Source organism: Crotalus tigris, unplaced genomic scaffold (genome assembly GCF_016545835.1).
Source record: "Crotalus tigris isolate CLP2741 ecotype Arizona unplaced genomic scaffold, ASM1654583v1 scf7180000018317.730465, whole genome shotgun sequence".
NCBI classification, from domain to species: Eukaryota; Metazoa; Chordata; class Lepidosauria; order Squamata; family Viperidae; genus Crotalus; species Crotalus tigris.
Genome location: NW_024096938.1, coordinates 473,810 through 496,075, shown reverse-complemented (window position 1 = coordinate 496,075; position 22,266 = coordinate 473,810). Strand labels below are relative to the sequence as shown.

Here is a 22,266-nt window from a genome sequence, read left to right as displayed (position 1 = left end):
CTTAGTCACCTTTGTTGCTCTTCTCTGCACATTTTCTAGGGTCTCAGGCTATGGTTTTTTTCCCCTTTTTTATCCTGGTGACCAGAATTGTGGCCAGTTTTCCAAGTGTGTCTTCACTACTGCAAGATAAAGCGATGCTCTCGCTTCTCCTGATCTTGATGTTGTCCCTCTGTGGATGCAGCCCAGGACTGCCCTGGCTTTCTTGGCAGATCCACCTGATCCCCCACTGCGAGGGGATCTGTGGGGTCTCCCCTCCCCCTCCCCCTCCCCCCCCAGGCCCAGATAACCCTCCGGCTTTTCCCAGCCTCGCATTTCCTGAGGAGATAACTTTCGCTTTCCTTTTTCCTCTTCGACGGCCGGCTGCGCCTGGAGGTCCGCCTAGCAACAATGACGACACGGGGACGCCATTTTGCTACTGGTTGAGATTGGCCAATCACCAGCTTCTGCTCTGGGTTGTTCCGTGGTTGGTCGTCCGGAGCGCGTCTTTCCCCTGCCTGAGCGCAGGTGGAGGATCGCGGCCAGGATGGCTCTGCGCTCCTTGTCCCTCCTGGCGTTGGTGGTTGCTGTACGGGAGAGCTGCTTCGGTGAGTCCCTTCGGGGTCCTCGGGGGGGGGGGGTTCCGGCCCCTTTTTTCTGCTGTTGGGAATCCACCCTGGGAAACTCTCTCTGTCTCTCTCCTCCCAAAAGGTTATTCCCAGGAAGAGACTCCAGACTCGGTCCTCTTTCTAGTCCGCTCCTCCTCTGGCCGCTAAGAAGGGATCCCAAAGCGCAGATGAGACTTTTCTGCTGCTCCCCCCCCCCAGGAGAGCCCCTCTGGGGACAGGACAAGGGCGGCCCCTCCAGAGGTCAGTCAAGTCTACCTGGGCGCCCCCGAGCGCGGTTCTTTCCCTCCCCCAAAGTGGAGGTTGTGGGGAAGCGGCGTTTGCACGTGATCAGGTCAGTTCCCAAACTTCCTGGCTGTCTTCGCCCAACCCTCCTCCCGGGTCTCCTTTCCTGCCTTTGGCGGGGCTTTGGTGGGTCTTTCTAGTTTCTGGACCCGGCTTGTTTCTGGAATCGTTTCCGTGCATTGGCCGAGGGAGAGGCTGGTGCCGTTGGGTTAAGGCTGTCCTGGGAATGCAGCAGGAGAAGAGTCTGGAGAGAAGCCCTCCTTGAATTGTCTCCTCAAAGATCCCCCCCCCGATATATTGATTGTCACTTTCCCCTGGATCCCCACCCCCCACCCCGTCCTAAACCCCAATATCCCCAGAGTGTTTTCTAGGACAGGCAGGAATTTTTCCACCCAAAATCCTCCTCCTCCCATTTCAGGAGCCCCCAGCAGGGGAGAGTTTTCAGAATCAGAAATATTTAAAGTTTACTCTTATTCCTCAGTAACCAGACGGGAGGTCTTGGGGTGTCCCCAGTTGCTCCTCAGAGAAACTCTCAGTGCAGCAGCTTTTCCAGAGGCATTTCCCAAACTCTCAGGATCTGAAGGGTCAGAGAGGCTGGGCTGGAGGCCGGAGGAGAGAAGCCCCTCTGGGTGGAGAGCCTGGAATGAAGGCCTTGCTTGGACACAGACAGGCCCCGACTGACCGGCCCTTCCTGACCGGAGGAGGATTCGGGATTGTGAGGATACCCAACCTGCGTTACGTCCACACGTTTCTCCTCTCAGACAGACTTCAGACTCCCTCACTGCTCAGCCCCAGGAGGGGAAGAAGTGGGTTCTGGATCACGGAGGATCCGATCCCCCCTCCTTCTGTCGGAGAAAAACTCTGATCCGTTTGAAATCTCCACAGAGCAGGATGTGGATCTGGGGATCCCCCTCCCCAAAAGCTCTGAGAAGCCGCTGGGATTGTGGGGAGGAGCAAGAAGAAGGAGGCCGAGGCCTTTGCCTTGGGAGACTGGGAGGGACTGGGAGACCATACTGGAGGGACTGGGCAGTGAGACTACAGGTAGTCCTTGACTTACAACAGTTCATTTAGTGACCCTTCAAATTACATCATTGAAAAAAGTGACTGACCATTTTTCACACTTATGACCATTTTAGCGTCCTCATGCTCACTGACCAGGATTTGGATGCTTGGCCATTGGTTCATATTTATGACGGTTGCAGTGATCCCATTTTGCGACCTTCTGACAAACAAAGTCAATGGAAAAGCCAGATTCCCTTAACAACAGGGTTATTAATTTAACATCTGCAATGATATACTTAACAACTATGGCAAAACAAAATCGTAAAATGGAGCAAAGCTCACTTAACAAATGTCTCACAGCAGCAAAAAATCTGGGCTCGATTATGGTCGTAAGTCGAGGACTGCCTGTCTTTATTTCTCTGGGGGGCTTTGGAGGTGCTGCCCTTTTCCAGGCAGACCCAGGTTCTGCCCAAATAAATCCCGTGAAGGATCCTGAAAATGATCTTTAAACTCTTTGGTGCCCCGGAAGAATTTCTGACCTGAGGAGCTTTCAGAATGGAGACCCAGAAGGGGCCTTGGGGGTTTCCATCAGCTGAATCTATTTCCCAGGAGCATTTTATTCATTTTACTTTCTTTTGATTCTTTTAACCCACTTATAAGCTGTTTTTTTTTTTCTGTTGATTGGGCAGCCTCAGAGTCTCTTCTGTGTTTGTGTTTTCACAATGAAAACTAAACAATGATTTAATGTGATTTTCTTTTGTCCATTTTAGTCAAGTTTAGCATAGTTAATGTCTTGTGACTTTAGTCTGTCCTCCAATCTAAGGAAGGGCTGAAGAAACTTTGATGCCCAAATAAGTCCCGTGAAGGACGCTGAAAATGATCTTTAACCTCTTTGGTTCCCCAGCTTTGTGGAAGGCCCTGCTGGAAGGGGGAAAGGGCACAATTGAGGCAGGTAAAATTTGGGGGACCCGACTTTCTCCTCCTCTCTTACACCCCACCTTCTCTGTCCTCCAACCCTTCAGGCCTTCCAAAAAGCTGCTTCTTTCCCTCTCAGTCGCTCCCTCCTTCCACCTCCTGCCTCCTCTTCCATCCTCTCCCCCTTCCTTTCCCCCTTCCTCCCCCCCAGCTCTGTCCTCTTCCTCCTTGTTATGTCCCGAGCCTTTGCAAACGGCTCGGGCGTTTGCAGGCAGTCCCGGGCAGGTGCAAAGCTGCCCGGGACCAGACAGGCTGTCGCCAGCGCCGTGCGCATGCGCGGGTGCTGGCGCGGGAAAAGTAACCCATTTACCCGGGAGTTGCCTATATAAGAGGCTGCGAGGCGTTTGGGCGAGGCTGACGCCATCTTCCTGTAAGCTGAACGCTGAATAAAAGAAACTGAGAACTCCAGCTGCTTCTCGTGTCTGTTTCCCGCCAAGGACGCAACACTGGCGACGAGGATGGGATGCCTTGCACTACCTGGAAAGGAAGAAGTGTAAGCTTACCCGAGGAGTCCTGAGCGGCGGAAGAGGAACGGCGTCGACTCGGCAGCTACCCGCCAATCCGGTGCGCATTCGGGGGTAGGCTGGCTGATAGACCCGTCTCCTGAAGATCCGAAGATGGCGAAACTCGGAAGGCTTTCGGAATTCGACGTCTCACATCCAGAGCGGTGGGAGTCCTACGTATCCAGACTGGAGAACTACTTCAAGGCAAACCAAGTGAGGGAAGATAGCTTGAAGGCCGCCACCCTGCTTTGCGTTTGCGGCCAAGACGCCTTCGAAATCGCAGAAAATCTTGTAGCACCTGTTCCAGTAGAGTCTGTAAGCTACGCAGACCTGAAGAAGCTGCGGAAAGAGCACTTCCACCCCAAGGTGTCCGTTATCTCATGGCGCCACACCTTCGAGCAGAGGGATCAACGGTCCGGTGAAACAGCCAAGGAATACATCGCCTCGCTACGGAAGGCCGCCAAGCCCTGCGAGTTCAAGGACCTCGAGGAACGACTGAGGGACCGATTCGTGTGCGGGCTAAGGCATCGAGAGCTACAACAGAGACTTTTCGCCAAGGAAGAATTATCCTTCCAAGACGCCTTAAGGGAAGTCACCGCAGAAGAAGCAGCAGGCGGCGCCATCAAAAACATGCGGCCGATCAGAAACAGTGCAGAGGGTGCGACCGTGCACCAGGAAGACGTCCGACGAAACTCCGAGGAGGATCCGGACGAGGAAGTCGACCGTCTACACCCTGCGAAGGAAGAGAACCAGAAGGGAAGCTCTTCGGCTCCGCTCAAGTGCATCGGCTGTGGAGGTCGCCACAGGAGAACCGACTGCAAGTTCCGCTCCGCTACCTGCCGGGCATGCGGCAAACAAGGGCACATCGCAGTTGTGTGTCTGGGCCGACGAAAGGCACAACCCCAAGAAGAACGCCTGAAGGGTACCAGATTCCCCAGCCAGAATAGGGTAGGTTTTTGCGCTTCGCGAAGAAGCATCTGTAGAACAGGCACACACAAGCCCAGGAAGAAAAAGCTGTCACTCAACGTGAAGCTACAAGGGGTTCCATTATCTATGGAACTAGACACAGGGTCTGCCCTGTCCATCATTTCATTGCATACATTTAGGAAGATTTGTTCCAGAAGTGGGTCTAAGGCCAAGTTAAGGCCTTCTGATATTGTATTAACAGATTTTCAGAACTCAAGAGTGTGTGTTAAGGGGGAGGCCACCCTTAACGTGCAATACAAGAGTTTTGAAGGTCCACTAGACGTATTAGTAGTAGGGGGTGAACGAACGAGTCTCATAGGACTCGATTGGTTTGAGGCCCTGGGGATACACGTCACAGGACTCAACAGCTTACAAACACTCGACCTACAGGAAGTCTGCAAAGAATTTGCAGATGTTTTCAGCCCCCAGCTGGGCACATTCAAAGGACCACCTGTGTCCTTAAAGCTAGACCCACTGTCACTCCCATTAGGATTAAAGCAAGAAGGGTCCCTTTTGCTTTAAAAAGTAAGATTGACACTGAACTAGACAAACTAATCCAACAGGGAATCCTAGAACCTGTTGATTCCAGCCCGTGGGAGACCCCCATTGTCACGCCTCTAAAGGCAAATGGGGACATTCGCATTTGTGCTGATTACAAATGCACACTCAATAAGGCATTGCAGCAACATGCCTATCCTGTTCCTGTGGTCAGTCACATCCTGGCCTCTCTCAAGGGGGGCGTGTTTTTGCAAGCTTGACCTAGCTCAAGCATATCAACAGCTGCCTGTTGATGATGATGCTGCCATAGCTCAGACCATTGTGACCCACAGGGGAGCCTTTAAAGTAAAAAGGCTACAGTTTGGAGTAAATGTCGCTCCTGGGATTTTCCAAAGCGTAATGGAAAACACACTACGAGGTATACCAGGGGTCTGCCCCTACTTTGACGATGTCTTGATTGCAGGAGACTCCACACACATTCTAGCTGAAAGACTTAGGGCTGTCCTGTTAAGATTCAGGGAATCAGGCCTCAAGCTCAGAAAAGACAAATGCAAGATTGGGGTGCCTTCTACTGAATTTCTGGGATTCAAAATTGATGCTGCTGGGATTCATCCTGCTGAATCCAAACTAACTGCTATTTTAGAAGCACCCAGGCCAAAGTCTAAGGCCGAACTTCAGGCCTTCCTAGGCCTCCTGAATTTCTACAATTCTTTTCTTCCACATAAAGCTAGTGTAGCTGAGCCTCTTCACAGGCTACTAGACAAACAAGCTGTGTGGCTGTGGTCACAAGCACATGAGGCTTGCTTTAAAGAAGTCAAGGCCTTACTCACTTCTAACAGTGTTCTTGCACATTTCAACGAGTCTCTCCCTGTGTGCATCGCTTGTGATGCGTCCCCCTACGGGGTTGGAGCTGTCCTGAGTCACCTCAGGTCTGATGGAACTCAGGTTCCTATTGCATACTACTCCAGAACACTGTCTTCTGCCGAGCGCAACTACGCTCAGATAGACAGGGAGGCTCTGGCTGTTGTTGCTGGAATTAAAAAATTCCACGATTTTCTATATGGCAGGCATTTCACGGTCTTCACTGACCATAAGCCTCTGCTGGGACTGTTTACCACACGTAAGCAGACTCCCCACATCATTTCCCCTAGAATGCTTAGGTGGTCTATTTTCTTGTCTGCATATGATTTTTCATTACTCCACAAGCCTGGGAAAGAAATGGGCCATGCTGATGGCCTCAGTAGGATTGCCTCTGCCAGTAGTAGAAGCTGACCCCGCGCCAGCTGTCAACATTCTATCAATCCAAGCATTGCCCGAGCTCCCTCTTAGTGCCAGGGATGTTACCGCTGAAACAGGTACAGATCACACACTTTCACGTGTCCGCTCCTGGGTCCTGTCCGGGTGGCCTGAGCACTGCCCTAGTCCTGAGTTTCAGAGTTTCTGGTCCAAAAGGAACGAACTGTCCCTTTCTCAGGGTTGTCTGCTTTGGGGAAACAGAGTTGTCATTCCCACCTCAATGAGGACTAGGGTCTTAGAATCCCTCCACGAGGGTCATCCTGGCATTGTTCGTATGAAGGCTCTTGCACGAAGCCACTTGTGGTGGCCTGGTTTAGATAAAGATATTGAGGCTAAGGTACACGCATGCCACTTGTGCCAACGATCTCGCCCAGAGATGCCCCAAGCTCCTGTGCATAGATGGGAGGAAACACAGTCCCCATGGTCTAGGGTGCACATTGACTACGCTGGGCCCTTTCAGGGCCAGTTCTTCTTGGTCCTTGTTGACAGCCATTCAAAATGGCTTGAGGTTGTGCCTGTCTCATCCACCACCACTGCAAAGACTATTCAGGTACTGAGGGGGATTTTTGCTGCACACGGGCTGCCAGATGTCATTGTGTCCGACAACGGCCCTCAATTCACTCCTCCGAATTCCAAGCTTTCTTACAGGCAAACCTGATTCGTCATGCCACGTCTGCGCCTTTTCACCCGTCCACCAACGGTATGGCTGAACGCATGGTGCGCATCGCAAAGGACGCCTTGAAGAGACTCACCTACGGGGACTGGCATCACAGGTTGGCTGACTTTCTCCTTTCTTATCGCACCACACCGTCCACTTCTACAGGGAGAAGTCCAGCTGAACTTCGTTGGGGGCGCCAACTTACTACTAGACTTGACCGGTTGCATCCGGACAGACTGCCTTCATCTACCTCACATCCTAGGGCACCTAGACAACTACTTGTGGGTGCCCCGGTTTGGGCTCGCAATTACGGGCCTGGTCATACATGGGTCCCCACTTCTGTGTCCAGGATCACAGGTCCTCTCTCCTACGAGGTTGCCCTGGACAACGGTCGTGTCCTGCGTCGGCACATCGACCAACTTCGCTCCAGGCGAGACTTTTCTGATGAGACTCCTGGGTCTTTTCCAGGGGGGGAGGGGGACCCTTTGGAGCAAAGGGAAGGGCAAGAGTTACTGCCCATCTCCACTGAGGGAGCCACAAACGGCCCGTCCCAAGATTCGCAATTGCTCCGAAAAGGAAGTCATGGAGCTTACCCACACAACAGGCACTCACGCCTACTCCAGCCAGGGAGTCACCCCGGGGGCATACTCACTTTCCACACACATCACACAGCACTCCAGTCACGGAGGATACCCGGGGGCATCCCAACAAATCATTCCCCGCAAGAGAGCTGGCACACAATTCCCAAGGTTGGCCTGACCTTACCCCAAATCCTACAGGGGTCAAACATACACAGAGCTAGTCGAGGAACCAAGTCCCGACTACAACAACCCTAGCACAAATCAGGGAACACCTGAGTTTTGGGAAAGTACAGAAACCCACACGAGCCCGAACACAGAATGGGGTTCAGGGAATGGACAGCCTCCTGACAGGTCTTGGACTGACCTAGGAGGTTCTACAGAGACGCCCAGCAGTGGCTATCACTTCAAGGGGCCTGAGGGTCTACAGCTAGGTAGGACAACCAGGTCACAAAGCAACAGAAGCCCTGGCCTGACGAGCCCGGTGGGCAAGCAAGCAGGCCAGGCATCGGGGCACAGTCCTTGGAAGACACCAGGGCACAATAGAGAGAACAGGCTCACGCCTCCCTCCAGTCAGGGGACTTATGCCAGTAACCCAGAGCTAAGAAGGTCACAGAGAGCAAAGAAATCTCCTAAGTACCTAGAAGATTACATAACATTGCTGGCAAGGCAAAAGCCAGTAAACAGTGGGAGCACTGGGGAGCAAATTGTCGTATAAAATAAATGTTGTATGTTGGTAGTAGTTTTAGCCCGGGGGAAAGGGGTGTTATGTCCCGAGCCTTTGCAAACGGCTCGGGCGTTTGCAGGCAGTCCCGGGCAGGTGCAAAGCTGCCCGGGACCAGACAGGCTGTCGCCAGCGCCGTGCGCATGCGCGGGTGCTGGCGCGGGAAAAGTAACCCATTTACCCGGGAGTTGCCTATATAAGAGGCTGCGAGGCGTTTGGGCGAGGCTGAAGCCATCTTCCTGTAAGCTGAACGCTGAATAAAAGAAACTGAGAACTCCAGCTGCTTCTCGTGTCTGTTTTCCCGCCAAGGACGCAACACTCCTCTTCTTCTTCCTCTTCTTCTTTCCCCCCAGAGCCTCAGACTGGAGCCTCCATAGGATGAGGGTCCTTGTCTGGAGCCCCCTAACTCTGCCCCTCTGGGTCCCTTCCAGGCGCCTCCTCGCATTCCCTGAAGAATTTCTACTCCTCCATCTCGGAGCCCAGTCAGGGGCAGCCCCACTTTGTCGCTCTGGGGTACGTGGACGGTCAGGTCTTTGTTCACTACGACAGCAACAGCCGGAGGGTGCAGCCTCGAGTCTCCTGGATAAAGAAGGTGGAGAAAGAAGACCCCCAATATTGGGACACTCAGACCCAGATATTACGTAATATTGAGGAGGCCTTCAGAGGAAACCTGGAGACTCTGAGGCTTCGCTACAATCAGAGCGAAGGTGAGCGATGGGTCAGGTGGCTCCTCCGGCCCCATAATCCCCTTCCCAACAACAGAAAGCGGGGGGAGAAAGGGATAGGGTCCCTTCAAAGGGAAAGGCTGCTTCCCCACGTTTTAAAAAAAACTTTTTTAACATGTTTATTCTTTTTTAAAAAAATCAGTGTAAGCTTGTCGTTGCCTTCATAGCTGATGTTTTCTGCCAATTGCAGTTAATAAAAACATTTTTTTCAAGTTTTCCCTCCATCTCCCTGTATATTGATAGGATGTGGATCTGGATAGAAACTGAGTTAAAAGAGACCGAAATCTCCCCTCCCCCCATGAAAGTCAGAGGGTCCTGGCCTCGGTGGATCCCCTGCTGTGAGGGAGGGAGGGGATCCCAGGTCTCTCCCCTCCAGGAAAAGAAGCAGGCGGATCCTAAGGAGATCCTGGGGGAAGAAGGTCCCTGTTTTTCTGTCTGTTTCCACCCCAGAGAAATGAGGGATCAACTGCAGATCCCACAATGTACAAAGCCATGGTTTGTTTCTGGGCTGACTAGATCTCCCTCTTTCACCTCTTTTTGGAGGGATGAGTGGGACCCAAAATGGCAGGAATTTCTTCTCACCCTCCAGGTGGAAGGAGAGGCCAGGAAGCCAAATGGGGGTGGGGGGGGGCTCTTGGAGGGGGGCACAGGATTACTTCCAGGATCCTTCCAATCTTGAGGGGAAAAAGGACAGAAAAGAAAGAAACCCCCATTTGGGGCCCTTCCTGAGTCGCTCAGAGCGCTGATGGCTTCCCATCCTTGGTCCCTCAGGCTGGACTCCTGCGCTGCCCTCTTGGTGGGGCTGCCCTGGAGGGGGGAGGCCTTCTTCAGCAGCCCCCCCTTCTGTCATCTTTGGGGCACAAGATTCACCTTCAAGGAACCTGATTTAGGGGAGAGATTGCAAGTAAATATCTGTGTCACCAGAGGCTGCTTTGGTCTGAGGTAAATTTTCTCCACAAACTTCAGCCATTTTCCCTCCTTTTATCCCAAGGAGGGGCAGCCCCCCTTCTTCTGCCCTTTCCTTCCCCATCCCCCCCCCCCCCGGCAGACACCCAGAGATCTGCCAGTTCTGCCCCTGATCCCCAAGGATCCCCCCAGATCCCTCCAGGCCCTCTGCTGGCCTCTCAGGGAGCAGAGCTGGACCCAGTTTCCTTTTAAATCCCAGAATCTGGTCAGTTATAGTCAAAATATTTTATCCAGGGCCTTGCAAAGACTGTAAACTTCAAACTTCATTTCAAAGGTCAATAACATTTTGAGTTTTCAGATCAGATTGGGCCACTTGCTGCTGTTGCTAAGGCAAATATTCCTTTGTGGCCCTTCAAGGCTTCATTCCCACAATGTACAAAGCCATGGTTTGTTTCTGGTTAACCTAAAAAGGGAGCCAGCCTTGTGACTTGGGATATTTGTGAACATAGATCAAGATTTATGGTCACAGGGATCCTTGCAAGCTTCTTTGCAGATCGACCAGATCCTCTCTGAGGCCAGGAGATTCTCAGTCCCTCTTTGCAGCTGCAGATTCCTGCAACTGTTCCCTCTCTGGGATCCCTTCCTTCCCCCCCAAGAGTCTCCCCAAGAGAGGAACTGCAGAAGGAAAGATGGAGGAGGCTCCCTCCCTCCGTTTCTTCTGTGACTCCTTCTTTTCTCGGTCTCCCTCGGGATCCTCCGCTGGCTTTTCCAGCTTCCCTTTTCCTGGGGAGGTTCAGGGGCTCCATCCTGGGGGAGGGGGGGGAATGGAGGGAGGCAGGTCGAGGGAGGGGAGAAGGGCAGGTAGTGATGGGGGCTTTCTTTCCCTTGATTGCTAGGGAGGAAACGGGGGTGTCAGTGCCTGTGTCAAAGTCCCTTCAGGGAAGGGGGTCTGTGCCTATCTTGAGGACTCCCCGAACCATTATCCTCTTCCTATTACAGGCTTTCACACATTGCAGTTGATGTGTGGCTGTGAGCTCCAGGCTGATGGGAGAAAAGGAGGATTTTGGCAGTATGGCTACGAAGGGAGGACCTTCATCACCTTTGACAAGGAGAGACTCACCTGGGTGGCTCCCATCCCCCAGGCCCAGATCACCCAGAGGAAATTGAACGCTATTCCAGGATTGAATCAGAGACATAAGTTGTACCTGGAGAAGGAATGCATTGGGGGTCTGGAGAAGTACCTGTCCTACGGGAAGGAGACGCTGCTGAGGACAGGTGAGCCTCTGGATGCAGGCTGGACTTTCCTCCTTTGTGGCTGGATTTCTGGTGCACATTCAGCCCCTTTGGGTTCCTGGTCTGCCGTCTGACTGCCCAGGAGGGAATCCTCCCCTCCCCTTCCAGCCCCTCTCCATGACGCGGGAAGCCCTGATTGGTTCCCCTTGCCAGGCCCCCATTCCATGGACCGGGAAACGCAGCCTCTGCCTGGCGGGTGTCTGGGTGGATCAGGCAGGAGAAGCACTTGGGGTGTCCTGTTCACTGCCCACAATGAGGCAACAAGGGCATCTGGGGTTCTTCAGTGAAATCCCCATTAGTCAAACTGTAGTCAAGTGTGAGGGGCTCCCTTAATTTCCCCCCATTAACTCTCCTTCCCCCCACATCCCACAGGGGGCTCCTTCCCTGCCTTGCACCTAATGGTGCACCTCCCATGCCCACCACTAGGGGGCTCCACTTCTACCATTAATAAGACATTCTCAGGGCCCCCCCCTTGGGGAAAAAAGGCCAAGGTTGCGGGATCTTTTTCTTCCCAAAGTTTCTGTGGATCTTTCTGTTAAACCCGAGACAGGTTCCCTCCATTCTGACCTAGTGAGTCTTTCCTCAAAACAGCCCCCTCCCCACCTTCAGGAACCCCCCTCACCCCATAAGGGGGGCTCAAAGTATAATCGTTTCCTGTGATTTGTTATTATGTTCCCATCTAGACAACCTCTCCCCACTGGATTGACCCCTTTCCCTCTGGGCTCCTTGATACCCCCCTCTAGTATAAGCTGGGTGAGATTAGCGTTCTCAGTGGAATTTCCCCCCCCCCCATACACACACACACACAATTGCCAGCAGAGGACTCTTTGTCTCTCTGTCTCTCTCTCTTCCACTGGCCTCACCTCTCTCTGTCCCCTTTGAGGGATAATATCTCTTCTCCAAATTAATCGGTCAGAAAATGCAAAAGCCCTGAGCCCCTTTTTGCTTTGATTCTGGCTCTCCTCTTCTTGAAACTGGGGTCATGTCTCTTGGAAAGAGGCCTGGAGCAGCCTCAGATTCAGGGGTGCAGAAGGAAACCCCCAAAGTAGGGAGAAACTTCTGTGTTGTTGTTGTCTTGAAAGGGAATTTAAAAGGGCAGCTCCACTTTCCCTCCCCTGAAGGAAACAATCCACGATCACTCAGAGTTCAAAGCAGCCAGAGAGGAATTTCCTTGGACCCTCAATTTGCTGCTGGAGGTTTTTCAGGCTGAGTCCCTGGGAAGGACTCAGAATCCGGAGTTCTTGAGGTTGAGCATTTTCCAGATCTGGAGCATCTCCCAAAACTCTTGGAGACACTGCAGGTGTGGAGTGGGAAGTAGTGGGAAATTTTCCTGCCCCTCCATGTTTCTTACCCACCTTCCAGTCTTTGGAGGGGCTCAGAGTTAATTCCAGGGGTGCCATTTCTGCAGAGCCCCCAGAGGTGACCATGAGCAGCAAGACGGAGGTGGAGGATGGGATGGAGACGCACGTCTGCCGCTTGGATGGCTTCTACCCCAGGGAGATCGAGGCCTCCTGGACGAGGGATGGGGAGGTCTGGCTGCAGGACACCCTACGTGGCTCCGTGGCCCCCAACGCGGATGGGACCTTCCATGTCACTCTCTGCATCCAGATCGATCCCAAAGAGAGGGGCCGCTATCGCTGCCACGTGGAGCACGACGGCCTGCAGGAGCCTCTGGACGTGGCCCTGGAGGGTGAGAGGATGGAGGGAGGGAAAGGCTGGGCTCTTGGGCAGGCTGGAGGGTTGAGGGAGGGAAATCTCACCCCAGCTGTGTCCAGATGTGAGCATATCTGAGCTTTAGGCCGTTGGTTTTTCCAGTGTTTGAGGTTGGTGAAGCTGCAGGGATCAGACCATAGAACTGGCTTCAGGGGATGTAAAGGAAACTCCAGAATCCCATCACAAGAGCTGGCCGATCCTGATGAAATCCTCTTAGATCCTCTCGTAGACTCTGTCCCTTTCCTCTTTCTGGCCTCCAGCCATGGAGCAGCAGTTATACTGAGCACCCAAAAAATATTTTATTTTCTTTAGAATTCCTGAAGTAGAAAAGTCAGGAGGAGAGTCTGAGTCCCTTTTTTAAGGCCAAATTTAATTAAAATTGAAGAACTGCAGCTGACTTCAGGAAATGCACAGAGCATCTAGATTCTAGTTCACAGGTCGGCAACCTGCGGCTCCGGAGCTGCATGTGTCTCTTTGAGCCTTGCCCTGCGGCTCCCAGCATCCTCTGCCATTTGCAGAGAGAGACAGAGACAGAGAGAGGCATTTGCGCTTCCCTGCTTCTCTCTCTCTCTGTCTGTCTCTCTCTCTCTCTCTCTCTCTCTCTCTCTCTGTGTGTGTGTGTGTGTGTGTGTGTCTCTCTCTGTGTGTGTGTGTGTGTGTAAAAAAGAGAGTGGACTCACAATGTTCTCTGAGGAGCTGAAAAGCTTTTTGGGCGGAGCTGCATCTCTGCAGGAAACAGGAAGCAGGAAGGGCAGGAGAGAGCTAGCTAGCCCAGCTATGCTGACTCAGGAATTCTGGGAGTTGAAGTCCATGAGTCATAAAAGAGCCGAGGTTGCCTACCCCTGAGCTTGTTGGAGAACAGCTTGAAGCCAGCTTGCCAGGTGAGCAGCAGATCGGAGAGAGGGAGGGGGGGAGAGAGAGAGAGGGAGAGAAAAAAAGAGAGAGAGGGAGAGAAAGAGACACACAGAGAGAGAGACAGAGACCCTTCTGACATCTAAAATGAAGGTAATACTGCATATATCCTTTTTTACCTTTATTTTACACACACACACACACACACACACACACACTTATAATAAAGGTAAAAAGGATATATGCAGTGTTAGCTTCATTTTAGATATCAGAAGGGTTTTGCAGCTCCCAATGTTTTGTTTTTGGTGGGAAACGGGTCCAAGTGGTTCCTTGAGTGTTTTGGGTTGCCTACCCCTGTTCTAGATTGATGCATCAGGAATCAGAAAACTCAATCTGAGTTTTTACCATCAGAGACTTTTCCTGCTGTAAAGAACGAAATGTCTTTGTGTTTTGCTGCTCTAAGAAAGAATTTGCACATTATTTTATGATACGATATGGGAATTCCTGAGGCTCAGCATAAAACCCAAGAAAAAAAGCCCTCTAAGAACTCTGCATATGTTCATAAGTGCCCCTAACATTTTTTACACTGGATTTCCAAAATTGCAGAATTCAAGTTTAAATCTTTTATTAATGATTGTCACCACAATACAAAAAAAAAACGTTCAAATTTAATTTTTATGCTGATGCCCCGGGCAAAATAAAATATTTGTTTTTGTTCTTTTTAGCAAGCATCAATTCACAAATGGCATGACAGCTATTCAGTAGGAGTCCTGAGTTTTGTGGAAGAGAAAATTAAATTTAAAGTTCCCCCCCTCAGAACTGACTGCCAAAGCAATACCACTTTATAATGCTTTGGTAAGACCCTACTTTGAATATTGCATCCAGTTTTGGTCGCCACGATATAAAAAAGATGTTGAGACTCTAGAAAGAGTGCAGAGAAGAGTAACAAAGATGATTAGGGGACTGGAGGCTAAAGCATATAAGGAACGGCTGCTGGAATTGGGTATGTCTAGTTTAATGAAGAGAAGGATGAGGGGGGACATGATAGCATGTTCCAGTATCTCAGGGGCTGCCACAAAGAAGAGGGAGTCAAGCTATTCTCCAAAGTGCCTGAAGGCAGGACAAGAAGCAACGGATGGAAACGAAACAAGGAGAGAAGCAAACTAGAACTAAGGAGAAATGTCCTGACAGTGAGAACAATAAACCACTGGAGCACCCACAACAAAGTGCAACTTGGAGGCAGTTTTGGTCACTGCATTACAAAAAAGATGCTGAGACTTTGGGGGGAAAGTGCAAAAAAGAGCAACTAAGATGATTAAAGGCCAGGAGACCAAAATATATGAAGAACAGTTGCAGGTTTTGGGTTTGGCCAGTCTAGAGAGAAGAAGGACTGGGGGGGGGGACATGATAGGAGTATTCCAGTATTTGAGAGGCTGCCACAAAGAACAGGGGGGGGGGTCAGTTTAATTTCCAAAGCACCAGAGAGCAGGACAAGAAATGATGGATGGAAATTGTTGAGTCCGTGGCGGGAAACAGACACGAGAAGCAGCTGGAGTTCTCAGTTTCTTTTTATTCAGCGTTCAGCTTACAGAAGATGGCTTCAGCCTCGCCCAAACGCCTCGCAACCTCTTAAGTAGGCAACTCCCGGGTAAATGGGTTACTTTTCCCGCGCCAGCACCCGCGCATGCGCACGGCGCTGGCGACAGCCTGTCTGGTCCCGGGCAGCCTTGCACCTGCCCGGGACTGCCTGCAAACGCCCGAGCCGTTTGCAAAGGCTCGGGACATAACACCCCTTTCCCCCGGGCTAAAACTACTATCAACATACAACATTTATTTTATACGACAATTTGCTCCCCAGTACTCCCACTGTTTACTGGCTTTTGCCTTGCCAGCAATGTTATGTAATCTTCTAGGTACTTAGGAGATTTCTTTGCTCTCTGTGACCTTCTTAGCTCTGGGTTACTGGCATAAGTCCCCTGACTGGAGGGAGGCGTGAGCCTGTTCTCTCTATTGTGCCCTGGTGTCTTCCAAGGACTGTGCCCCGATGCCTGGCCTGCTTGCTTGCCCACCGGGCTCGTCAGGCCAGGGCTTCTGTTGCTTTGTGACCTGGTTGACCTGCCTAGCTGTAGACCCTCGGGCCCCTTGAAGTGATAGCCGCTGCTGGGCGTCTCTGTAGAACCTCCTAGGTCAGTCCAAGACCTGTCAGGAGGCTGTCCATTCCCTGAACCCCATTCTGTGTTCGGGCTCGTGTGGGTTTCTGTACTTTCCCAAAACTCAGGTGTTCCCTGATTTGTGCTAGGGTTGTTGTAGTCGGGACTTGGTTCCTCGACTAGCTCTGTGTATGTTTGACCCTCTGTAGGATTTGGGGTAAGGTCAGGCCAACTTTGGGGATTGTGTGCCAGCTCTCTTGCGGGGAATGATTTGTTGGGATGCCCCCGGGTATCCTCCGTGACTGGAGTGCTGTGTGACGTGTGTGGAAAGTGAGTATGCCCCCGGGGTGACTCCCTGGCTGGAGTAGGCGTGAGTGCCTGTTGTGTGGGTAAGCTCCATGACTTCCTTTTCGGAGCAATTGCGGAATCTTGGGACGGCCGTTTGTGGCTCCCTCAGTGGAGATGGGCAGTAGCTCTTGCCCTTCCCTTTGCTCCAAAGGGTCCCCCTCCCCCCCTGGAAAAGACCCAGGAGTCTCAGCAGAAAAGTCTCGCCTAGAGCGAAGTTGGTCGATGTGCCGACGTAGGACACGACCGTTGTCCAGGGCAACCTCGTAGGAGAGAGGACCTGTGATCCTGGACACAGAAGCGGGGACCCATGTATGACCAGGCCCGTAATTTCGAGCCCAAACCGGGGCACCCACAAGTAGTTGTCTAGGTGCCCTAGGATGTGAGGTAGATGAAGGCAGTCTGTCCGGATGCAACCGGTCAAGTCTAGTAGTAAGTTGGCGCCCCCAACGAAGTTCAGCTGGACTTCTCCCTGTAGAAGTGGACGGTGTGGTGCGATAAGAAAGGAGAAAGTCAGCCAACCTGTGATGCCAGTCCCCGTAGGTGAGTCTCTTCAAGGCGTCCTTTGCGATGCGCACCATGCGTTCAGCCATACCGTTGGTGGACGGGTGAAAAGGCGCAGACGTGGCATGACGAATCAGGTTTGCCTGTAAGAAAGCCTATTCTGGCTGGGGAATCTGGTACCCTTCAGGCGTTCTTCTTGGGGTTGTGTCTTTCGTCGACCCAGACACACAGCTGCGATGTGCCCTTGTTTGCCGCATGCCCGGCAGGTAGCGGAGCGGAACTTGCAGTCGGTTCTCCTGTGGCGACCTCCACAGCCGATGCACTTGAGCGGAGCCGAAGAGCTTCCCTTCTGGTTCTCTTCCTTCGCGGGGTGTAGACGGTCGACTTCCTCGTCCGGATCCTCCTCGGAGTTTCGTCGGACGTCTTCCTGGTGCACGGACGCACCCTCTGCACTGTTTCTGATCGGCCGCATGTTTTTGATGGCGCCGCCTGCTGCTTCTTCTGCGGTGACTTCCCTTAAGGCGTCTTGGAAGGATAATTCTTCCTTAGCGAAAAGTCTCTGTTGTAGCTCTCGATGCCTTAGCCCGCACACGAATCGATCTCTCAGTCGTTCCTCGAGGTCCTTGAACTCGCAGGGCTTGGCGGCCTTCCGTAGCGCGGCGATGTATTCCTTGGCTGTTTCACCGGACCGTTGATCCCTCTGCTCGAAGGTGTGGCGCCATGAGATAACGGACACCTTGGGGTGGAAGTGCTCCTTCAGCAGCTTCTTCAGGTCTGCGTAGCTTACAGACTCTACTGGAACAGGTGCTGCAAGGTTTTCTGCGATTTCGAAGGCGTCTTGGCCGCAAACGCAAAGCAGGGTGGCGGCCTTCAAGCTATCTTCCCTCACTTGTTTTGCCTTGAAGTAGTTCTCCATTCTGGATACGTAGGACTCCCACCGCTCTGGATGTGAGACGTCGAATTCCGAAAGCCTTCCGATTTTCGCCATCTTCGGATCTTCAGGAGACGGTTCTATCAGCCAGCCTACCCCCGAATGCGCACCGGATTGGCGGGCAGCTGCCGAGTCGACGCCGTTCCTCTTCCGCCGCTCAGGACTCCTTGGGTAAGCTTACACTTCTTCCTTTCCAGATAGTGCAAGGCATCCCACCTTCGTCGCCAGTGTTGAGTCCGTGGCGGGAAACAGACACGAGAAGCAGCTGGAGTTCTCAGTTTCTTTTTATTCAGCGTTCAGCTTACAGAAGATGGCTTCAGCCTCGCCCAAACGCCTCGCAGCCTCTTAAGTAGGCAACTCCCGGGTAAATGGGTTACTTTTCCCGCGCCAGCACCCGCGCATGCGCACGGCGCTGGCGACAGCCTGTCTGGTCCCGGGCAGCCTTGCACCTGCCCGGGACTGCCTGCAAACGCCCGAGCCGTTTGCAAAGGCTCGGGACATAACAGAAATTAAACAAGGAAAGAAGCAATCTGGAATTAAGGAGAAAATTCCTAACCTTGAGAGCAATTAACCAGTGGAACAATTTGCCTTCAGAAGTTGTGGGGGCTCCATCACTGGAGGCATCTAAGAAGAGACTGGACAGCCACTTGTCTGGAAGGCTTGAGCAGGGGGTTGAGCTAGAAGACCTCCAAGGTCCCTTCAAAATCTGTTCTTCTGTTTCTGCCATTTCTGGGACTGTCCAGAAGTTGGATGTCACCATATTCCGTTTTCATGGTGAAGTTCTGGAAGCACAAAATATAATTTTATGCCTTTTGTGGACTGGTCAAAGAAATGGAAGTGCATACTTAAAAAAATGACAGGCGATATGAACTGTTTTACTTTAAATAATAAAATGCAAACGTTCAAACTGAAGACAAAAGCCCATTCCACTCAGAGTCATGATATGACATATTGGGGCTGCCTATAAAAAGAGCAAAAATATTTTTGTTTACATTAGTGTGTTGGTGAAGTTTTTGTTTTGTAATGTTGCTGAGAATCACAAAGTTCCCAACGGCTGTTTTTGAGCTGAAGAGCTAAAGATGAATTCAGTTTCCTTCATGCTGGGCTGGTGGGAGAAGAAGGTAGCGACATGAGGTCACGTTCTAACAATGGTTAGCAAGGCGCCTTCATGCTTCCCTCAGAGGGACATGAAGAGGAGCCCATGGAGGTTTTTAATTGGGGGAATTTCCAGCTTTGGCTGCTTTAGGTCTCTCCCCTAATTGGGATGATTGTTTGGGAATCTCCTCCTTCAATTTTCTGCTCTTCCTCCCAATTCAGAACTAAATCTGGGGCTCATCATTGGCTGTGTTGTGGCTGGCCTTGTCTCAGTGTGCACGATTGTTGGGATCTTGGCTTGTATTTACATTCCCAGTAAGTATTCTTTTTTGGGTTCTTGGGGGAAGATAGGAACATCACTCCCAAGTCTCTCTTTTTGGGGAGCTTCTTCCGGGCTTCCTTCTGTCCTGTTTTCCCAGCCCTCTTGGGGAGCATCTGAGACTCAGCCTTTTGCTGGGACTCCATTCTCGATTCAGCTGAGTCTGAAGTGGGGACAGTCCCATCTTCTTCTGAGCTGGGAAGAGGCATCCCAATTCTCTCCCTTTCCAAGGTTTTGGTCGAAGAGCAGCAGAGAAGGATTTCCATGAAAATCTTCCTCCCCTCCCAGCTGCTGCTGTTGCTTCCCCCAATTCCCCTCCATCCATTTCGGAGGCAGCAGGTCTCCCTTGGGGCAAATCAGGAGATACATTTGCATTTCGAAGATCTTTCTGTCTTTGTTGATGGGTCAAAGGAACTGTGAAATATCTCCTGGGGTTCTTCCTCCTAAAGAGGTGAAATTGGATGATCTCTGGTGGGTTCTTTTGAGCTTTCACTGATTTTTATCCTTGCAGAGAGACGTCAAGGTGACCACAATGCAACACCGAGTGAATTGTCCTCTTTACAAGTAATCTCCAACTTAGAGCAGGGACCAGAGGCTCCATCATTTGAGAGGTGTGTGTCTGTGTGTGTCTGTGTGCTATCTTCCTCTTCCTCCTAAAAATCTGACTGGGGAAGATGGACCCCCTTTTCATTACAGCCAGGCTGTTCTTTTAAGTGGGGTCCTCAAAGAGAAACCTTTGGGACAAGGAACCTTCCAGAAGATGAGAAGACCCAGCTGGTGGAAGGTCCCTCTGACTGAGGACATGCTCTGTTTCCCAAGTGGGCGGAAAGGAAAGGTTCGGTGAAATGAGAGTCAGAAGCTCCATCAAATTAGGGATCAAAAGGGGGCATTTTGAGAGACAAGGAGCTTTGGGGGATGCCAGCTGGATCTCCTCTTGGTCTCCCATCACAAGGCTCTCTAAGTACGAACTGATTGGAAAAAGAAACTTTGGATCCCTCTGTATCTTTTTAAGTCAGCTCTGCCTTCTGGCTTTGTGTGATAGAAATATAAATTTGAAGAATTCTTTCCTACGTCTTTAAGCCAAAGCGGTTTGGTTCAAACTCTCTCCCTGTATTTGTGGGTCTTTGATTGTGTACAAGAGAGAAAGGGAGGGAGGGAGATGGAGTCAGAAAGAGCTGAGTTTTTCCATCTGTAAGCCAAGAGAGCAACTTTCTCCCCCGCCTTTCTTTCTTTCTTTTTCAGGAAGTGAGGAAGGATCCAGCAGTTCCAGCCAGGGTGAGTTGGAGGGAGCTGCTGCTGCACAAGCCATTCTGTCCCTTTGCCAGACTTTGGGCAGATGGGGGGGGGGTGAAAAGAGAGAAAGCCCCCCCCCTTTTTAAAGGCCCTCCTAATAACTCCTCCCCGTGTTCCCTCTGTGTCCAGTTCTGGTGAAATAATTAGAATAATTAGAGACAGTTTCATTTCGGGTTGAGGGCACCAAGTGAGACTAACTGGGAGATGGTGAGTTGTTTTTTTTAAGAAAATTTTATTGATTTTCTAATTTTACATTTAAATATTTGAAAAGCACGTGGCGGCTGAGTTGGTCAATAATTCAATAACGTACAAATATCTTTAGTACAGATCTCAAACTATTACATTGAATATTTCCTCTCTTTTCCCTATTTAATGTCTCATATTTAAATTAATACAATTCTTATTATACCGATTAAATAAAAAAAACTTTTTCCCTCCTCTTTGCAGCATGAGTGGACCCTCCCAGCATGAGGAGAGAGGAGAGAAGAGGGGAATTGGACTTCTTTCGAATTAGGCCGGACTCTCAGGAGGAGCCCTTCAGACCCTTCCAGCATGCTGGAACCAGGATGTATTTGGGGTCTTTCATCACTGCTTTTGTCGCTACCTCAGTATTATATTGTATTTTATTGTGACCGAGGGACGGAGGAGAAAAGAAAATCTTACGTGTTTACAGTTGTGGAATCAAAAGGGTTCAAACTGGGATTAGTAGATATTATTTTTTACTTGTGTTGAAGATATCAAACACACCTTCCTCCTCCTATTTTCCTCACAACAACAACCCTGTGAAGTGGGTTGGGCTGAGAGAGAGTGACTGGCCCAAGGTCAGCCAACTGGCTTTCATGGCTAAGGCGGGACTTGAACTCACCGTCACTTGTAGCCTGGTGCCTTAACCACTAGACCAAACTGCCTTGTGTAGCTTGTAATAGCTTTGTAACAGAGCTCCCTCTGTTGTTATTTCTGATGACCTTTAATAGGTTTGTGCTGATTAGGCGGTTTTGGAGAAGATTGGGGGGCGAGGAAGAGGGTGGAGAGTTGCTGGTTTTACTTTAAGGGAGAGAGATAAACTGTTAATCTTCCTCATACTTGCTGGGATTGAAAGGGGAAGGGTTTTCTCTTGTAATGATGCTAAGAAAAAGACTCAGGCATTTCTTGAGCAGAGGTTTGAAGCTGCAGGACACAGCTTGACAAACTCTGAGTTTATTATTTCTTATATACTTTTTACATACATAGGCTTTACCATTAACTGCTGACATTTTACATTTAGAAGTTTAACCTTTAGCTGTTGACATAAAGTAATTGAAAAATTCCTTCATATAAGCAATTATTTTCTAGTAACACATTACCTGTTGAGAGCAGGTAAAAACAAATACAGGTAAATTAAAAAAGGAGAAAGAACTGATAAAGACAGGAAGAGATAAGGGGGAACTTAAAGCATATTATTTATTTAGGTAGGTAAGGTATTAAGTCAAAAGGGGGTGATCTTTTGGCTGCTTCCTTGGGACAAAGGGTATCAAAAGGTTATGAGGTTTGTGGGGGGGAAAGCATGGCAGTTTGCTGCGCGTGCAGTTTTCCCCACATTCTCTCTTTTTTGGAATTAGTTGTATAAAAATACTATGTATAATATGTAATAGAATTTTCAAAAAAATATTTCTTTTAAAAAAGAGATTTACAATATACTATTAAAGTAATTAATGTATTTGTATTTTTTTTTTAAAAAATAAGAATTGTATTAGGTTGACCATATATTTTTATCATCCAGAGTTAGACAAATAATGAATATACCAAAGGTAGCGTTCAAGCACTACAGATGGCCAATTATGGATTTTCCCGCTTTAGGAAAATGGAACATGAGATCGATTGGACAGCCAAACTGCTACCTCCTTAATAATTGCACATATATTGCAACAATTTAGTCTTTGCTGAAAATAAATGGTTTTGGTTTCTTCTCAGCTGAGTTGATGGACAAATATAGCCAATAATGAACAACAACAACAACAACAGTAATAGTAAAGTTGGAAGGGATCTTGGAGATCATTTAGTCCAACCCCCTTCT

General features: G+C 50.3%; 1 protein-coding gene across 1 annotated transcript; it reads left to right on the top strand.

The window, feature by feature from the left end:
- The first annotated feature begins 377 nt into the window (after nucleotides 1-377).
- LOC120311119 (class I histocompatibility antigen, F10 alpha chain-like) lies at nucleotides 378-21,458 on the top strand. The gene is made up of 9 exons (XM_039350293.1): nucleotides 378-584; nucleotides 688-845; nucleotides 8,519-8,794; nucleotides 10,718-10,993; nucleotides 12,420-12,701; nucleotides 18,824-18,916; nucleotides 19,432-19,531; nucleotides 20,163-20,195; nucleotides 20,661-21,458. Exons 2-8 carry the CDS (start codon nucleotides 773-775, stop codon nucleotides 20,167-20,169), a joined length of 1,107 nt encoding a protein of 368 aa, XP_039206227.1. The 5' UTR covers nucleotides 378-584; nucleotides 688-772; the 3' UTR covers nucleotides 20,170-20,195; nucleotides 20,661-21,458.
- The last annotated feature ends 808 nt before the right edge of the window (nucleotides 21,459-22,266 follow it).

Excerpts from the sequence above, each read along its gene's own strand:
- LOC120311119 (XM_039350293.1), top strand. The coding sequence starts at position 773 with ATGAGACTTTTCTGCTGCTCCCCCCCCCCAGGAGAGCCCCTCTGGGGA. Across the intron at positions 8,795-10,717 it reads TCGCTACAATCAGAGCGAAG|GCTTTCACACATTGCAGTTG; the intron begins GTGAGCGATGGG and ends TTCCTATTACAG. Across the intron at positions 12,702-18,823 it reads TCTGGACGTGGCCCTGGAGG|AACTAAATCTGGGGCTCATC; the intron begins GTGAGAGGATGG and ends CTCCCAATTCAG.